Source organism: Ylistrum balloti, unplaced genomic scaffold (assembly GCF_031769215.1).
Source record: "Ylistrum balloti isolate Yb309-2 unplaced genomic scaffold, AGI_CSIRO_Ybal_v1 Utg370120, whole genome shotgun sequence".
Taxonomy (NCBI): Eukaryota; Metazoa; Mollusca; class Bivalvia; order Pectinida; family Pectinidae; genus Ylistrum; species Ylistrum balloti.
This window is the reverse complement of record NW_026782137.1, coordinates 989162-995161: the sequence shown is the minus strand read 5'-3', so window position 1 is coordinate 995161 and position 6000 is coordinate 989162. Positions and strand designations below refer to the sequence as shown.

General features: G+C 37.1%; 1 protein-coding gene across 1 annotated transcript in view; it reads right to left on the bottom strand.

The window, feature by feature from the left end:
* Positions 1-263: 263 nt before the first annotated feature.
* The window catches only part of LOC132550380 (rho GTPase-activating protein syd-1-like), an 89153-nt gene continuing 83416 nt past the window's right edge, over positions 264-6000 (bottom strand). The window contains exons 4-6 of the mRNA XM_060214440.1: positions 2783-2943; positions 1500-1701; positions 264-364 (exon numbers count right to left, since the gene is read on the bottom strand). Of these exons, the coding sequence (XP_060070423.1) occupies positions 264-364; positions 1500-1701; positions 2783-2943 (464 nt within the window). The remainder of the gene's footprint in view (positions 365-1499; positions 1702-2782; positions 2944-6000) is intronic.

Below are 6000 nucleotides of genomic sequence, written 5' to 3'. Positions count from 1 at the left end.
TAGCTTTCAAAACGTAAAATGACCTATCAAGATTGTGATCGTAGATTCATTATCATAGTCAGATCCGATTTCAAAGGTTGTAGTGTATGTAGCATTCCTTCGTTTATTGAAAGGTTATCTTTAAACAGGTCACACTGAACTTTTGGTAGCTGATTGTAATTTCACTTGTGTTAAATATTGTCAAAGTGGTGTGTTGTACTTCCATTATTGACTTTTGGCCTCTGATTTGGATTTGACTGCTGTTACTTGCCCTTTGAACTCTGCTAAGCTTGACCAGATGGTTCTGTCTGGGATTTTGATTCTGTTCTCGGTTCTTCAGGTGTAGGCGTTTGGTTGTCAGCACCGTTTTCAAGCTTGACCATCTCTAGAAAAAACAGTAGAAACATTCTTCCATCAACAAACACAAGCAGGAATGTTTATCATGTACTTAACGTTTCATCTGTACTGATTCATAGGATACAGTCATATGCCATTATCAAACGTGTCATGACTGACACCATTATAAGTAACATTGCATTTAATTGGGAAAAGAGCGCCGAAGATGAAATCCATGATGTAAGTAGAATACATTTAGATTGAGTTATATAAAAAATCGTTCGTTAAGTAAATCTTTTGACATATTACGATAATAATCTCTAGTGTAGATCTTATATGCGTAAGTACAAATTGTTTGATTTGTCACTCCACTACTGAGTAGTCAAAATAATAAAAAGACCCGGATTGAACACATTATCCGTTCAGATTTCAGCATTGATAATAACATATATAAAACATACATAGTAAGTAAACAGGATACTACATTTCAGGTGAAGGAAATTCAACATGACAGTTTTCACTCTACCTCACGAGATGGCAAAAAGAAGTAATTTCAAGTTCATCAAATGGCAAAAAGAAAGAATTTCAAGTTCATCAAGTGGCAAAAAGAAAGAATTTCAAGTTCATCAAATGGTAAAAAAAAAGAATTTCAAGTTCATCAAATGGCAAAAAGAAAGAATTTCAAGTTTATCAAATGGCAAAAAGAAAGAATTTCAAGTTCATCAAATGGAAAAAAAAAAAGAATTTCAAGTTCATCAAATGGAAAAAAAAAGAATTTCAAGTTCATCAAATGGCAAAAAAAAAGAATTTCAAGTTCATCAAATGGCAAAAAGAAAGAATTTCAAGTTCATCAAATGGCAAAAAAAAAGAATTTCAAGTTCATCAAATGGCAAAAAAAAAAAGAATTTCAAGTTCATCAAATGGCAAAAAGAAAGAATTTCAAGTTCATCAAATGAATCTCTAGAAAGAGCTAAAGCAAGATTATTTATATGTATATACCAGTAAATTAAAGATTGTTCTGAAGTCTTATACAAAGTAATATCAATAACCGTTCACTATCAGCAGAATGGGACCAACGTGATATTCTGTGTTGATAAGTTTAAAACTTGAATCAATCTACAGTTCTATCTAAATTATCCTGAATTAGACTCACAATGACCCGGTCTGATATATTTATGACTTACCGTAGTTTTCGGGCCATATATCGAGAAGGTATTTTAGAACCTCGATGTGCTTTTTAAAGTCGAGAGTTTCAGAGGAGGAGGCTGGGGATGGACAGAGAAGGACGGGACCAAAACAGCCCGCCAGGCTGTCTACCGTCATCTTGTTCTTATCAGCCTTGGATGCAATCTTCTTTAGATGATTTAGCACCGCAGCCATGGTTTCCTGTCGAAAAGGAAAGTTTTCTCAATTATGTGTGAAGTGCTATTCTGGTGATTTTTTTTTATCTTCAGGCGGTATCCCTTTTAGTTGCTAATGGTTTCATCAGTAACAAGATGTGGGAGGCCTGCTCTACGCTTTCCAGAACAACTGGAGCAAAGTGCCTTTCTCAAGGACAAAACTGCGACAGCACAGGATGGTCCCTGATTTTAGCTTCATAGAAATTTAAAAAAAAAAGCGCCCGTGTCTATGATTTTCACCTGAGGTTTCATATCCGATGCTGTAGCGACTGATCTTTATTGCGGCCTCATTTTTATGATGCAAAACGTATTTGTGAGAGAACTACTCTTACACTGATAACTAAATTAAAGAAATGGCTTCAATCAATTCATTTTATTAATCATTAGTTTCAGCAGAGCCTGAGGTGCTTACAATTTCAATATTGGTAAATCTTTAAAATTACTTTTAGCATTTCACAAAGATTTTTTTATGAATGTTTAATCACTGCTTGTCACAAAGATGTGTGTGTGTGTAGATCAATATTACCTATGTTAACGTCACGATCAATGCACAAAAGGCACACAAAAAATCGAATGAGGGGAAATCAAAATTGACCCAAGGAAGATGTCAAAAACAAGGTTGGAAGGGCAATACCCCCATAATTCAATAAATTTCACAATTACTTTATGTCAGATAATTTCAAAAGAACATCAAGAACATGTGTATGAAACAATATGTGGCATGTAGGTTACAGGAATCCTGGGAGAACGAAAGTCCACCAGTAGCAATTACCACCTGCAATCTTGATATGTGATGTCACGGAACGAAATTCCATATAGTCGAATATCCAATACAGGACCTCGTGAATGTGCTTGGTTCGATAATTTTTTTTATATAATACTAGGAAGCGGAGTTAATACCTCTAATACCAAATATAACAGACATATAAACATGTATCCACAAATACAAATTTATTACAGACATTATTACCCTGATGCATGATATAATTGGTTGTAATGGCGTGGGAAGACAGGTGGTAGTCCCCGTAATAATTGACGAGAAGGAAAATGACAACGAGGAAGATTACCTGATTGGCTTTTGGAAGGCACTCCAGTATACTAAGCATGAGTTTGGCGCTTCCATCCGGGTCGCTAGGCAACCGTACACTAAGGGCGTCGAGCAACATTTGGTACAGCGCGTTGGTGAAAAGAGGTTCTGGAAGTTCTCGTAAGTAGTCCTTCATGACACCTACAATATACAGCGTAAAACTAGATTATATTACTTCACTTGCTTCCATTAGTGCAAATTGTCCCTTTAGCCTTATGTTAGAACGTCCACCTGTAAAGTGAGAGATTCAAGCCCCAAAGTAGGCAGACTTTATCGTCAGACTATTATAAATTTGGTGCCGTTGAACATTCCAAAGCTACAGTAAACTTTGAAACTTCGATTTACCTGACGAAACTGTGATGCATTTTATTTTTAGAGGCGACGATTTTGTGAACTTTGTGACGGGGAAAGTCGTGAAAAGTAAAGAGTACATGTCGTTCGATGAGCAAACAAGAATGTCCAATATGTCTAAAGATAGTTGTTAGTGCAAGACTAGCGCAGACTTGACGCTTTTTCGACTCCCTTCTCAAATACAAATGTATTACTTTATCACATCAATGTATAGCCTTCAATATTGATACAAAAAATCGCCCTTCGCATGTTTATTGATTTGTAATAGTTTTGAAACGTGTTCTTACCATTGTTATAAAATCACAAGGACGAAAATGATCCCTAAAATGATGAATCTCGCTGAAATATATTGTGCTGGAAATAACGATACCGTAAACATGACTGACGTCACCAAGAAAGAATTAGTGATTATGATAGTACATATTACCAGGACAAAACTAATAACAATGTCACGAAGGCAGAAAAATGCTACGTGGTAGACAGTATTAAAATTAACCTGTTCGTAGTAAGAAGAAATTAAAGTCACCACGATCGTAGTACATGGCAAGTTACTGTAACCTAATGTTACCATAAAACTTCAAATAAATTCAATTTACTGCAACCTTAGTACTAGGGTAGCTACCACAATAGCAATACTATCCATGTCTCTAAGACTTCAGTAGGAACACTTGCGTGACTTATTGTAATATACAAGGAAATGCCTCTTCGGTTTGGACTACGGAAGAAAATCGTCCCACAAGTCTAGTCAAATAAACATTACATCCAAAGCATTCAACAATATCATAATATAATGATCATCAAAAACATCGGCAAAGATTCCATTTATATCTCTGCTATTACGGTGAAGTGTTTAACAGTATACCAACTGGCACTAAATATACACATCGAAAACAGAAAGCATATCAAGCTTGATTGAAACATTATTATATATTATTACAGGGTATATACCGCGCATGTTGTGGTTTAAACAAACTGAAGTAAACAATATCAATACTGCGTTTGAATGTTTCGAATATTTTGACATGGCTGTTCTTTATCCCCATTATACTGGCAGGAAAGTCAGGACTACCGACTTGAAATTGTGCTCATTTTTAAAAAGTGCAAGATCAGCAGTTTTATCGAACAAACGCATGTGCATGTACAATTATTCCCCCCGGGGACCGCGTTTTTAAATATTGCTGATAACATTTCGTGTGTAATATCAATTTATTACAGATTAAAACACAATTTCCCATAAAAATGTTTTATTTTTTCCAGGAATTGAAATCAGGACTGGTTTTGAACAGGCACTGCTAAACTGTGTCTTCAGAAGCAGTACAAGTGAACACAACAATATCGTTGATGTTATCGTTGCATGTCAGTTCTGCCAATAACGTATGCATTCACATATAGATGACATAAAAACAAGTTGAATATTAAACAATATTTTGGTTAAACTGGGCCTCATTTCATATATACTTTTCAGTGAAATAGCACACGTAGTTTCGAGCGCAGAGGAATTTGCACGCGTGCACAACAAGAAGTCATGAAGTGTACATTTCTTGAAATAAGGAGATATATAGTGTGCTTTCAAGTGTGCGATGTATTCAGCAAGGTGTATGTACGCGTGCGACACGTGGGTGTGTACGAGTGCGCATATAATGAAAAATAACAATAAATGTTGGCACCTCCAACAACTTTGCACGAAGCTTGTATCGATTGTGCTGCCCCCATCTATCACAGACAAAGTCTGACATCGGCTAAGGTAACCGTCTGGGTACCGGCTTCTCACAAAAATAAATATCTCAATATCATATTATCAATTCTCCAACGAAAAAGACCTCAGAAGCCTCATTAAATATATTTATTTCTATAGAAAGTTGACAGATTCGAAATCGCGCATGCAGGTTGATGTTTCAAATAAATTTTGGACTGAAAAGAAAGAACTGCAGGTAATAAATTTTAGTTAACACGGTATTAGGCTCGCTAGCACTAAGCAGACCTGCTCTGCCAGCGTCAGGGCCAGGGCGTGCTAGTGCCGTCATGTATTGCCAACCGCTCCGGAGCCGTGTTATGCAACAACTGGAGCTGGCGATGACTCATTGTCGTTGGTGTCTGGAGCTGGCCGACAGTCACTTGTCCCGGGTATTGTATGTCACAAGTATTAAGTATTATCGGTAATCAGTCGATAATATTGTCTGTAGCTATAATTTATAATGCAAATCCGTAAATGGATACCAGTCTCCATAGTTTTGTCAAAAATATCACCTCCATGAGTGTTTATTAATCTCCGACAGAGTCTATTGTATATCTTCAGTATTGTCTGTCGTACATCTTCGTTATTGCCTGTCATCATCCTATGATATTGTCTGCCATCAGACTTCGGAACTCCCTGTCGTATATATTCGATATTGTCTGCCATCAGCCTTCGGCACTGTCTGTCGTATATATTCGGTTTTGTCAGCCATCAGCCTTCGGCACTGTCTGTCGTAAAAATTCGGTTTTGTCAGCCATCAGCCTCCGGCACTCTCTGTCGTATATATTCGATATTGTCTACCCTCAGCCTTCGGCACTGTCTGTCGTATACATTCGGTATTGTCTGCCATCATCCTTCAGCACTGCCTGTCTTATATATTCGATATTGTCTGCCATCAGCCTCCGGCACTCTCTGTCGTATATGTTCGATATTGTCTGCCACCAGCCTTCGGCACTGTCTGTCGTATATATTCGATATTGTCTGCCACCAGCCTTCGGCAATGTCTGTCATACATATTCGGTATTGTCAGTCATCAGCCTTCGGCACTCTCTTTCGTATATATTCGGTATTGTCTCTCATCTACTTTCGGCACTCTCTGTTGTATATACTCG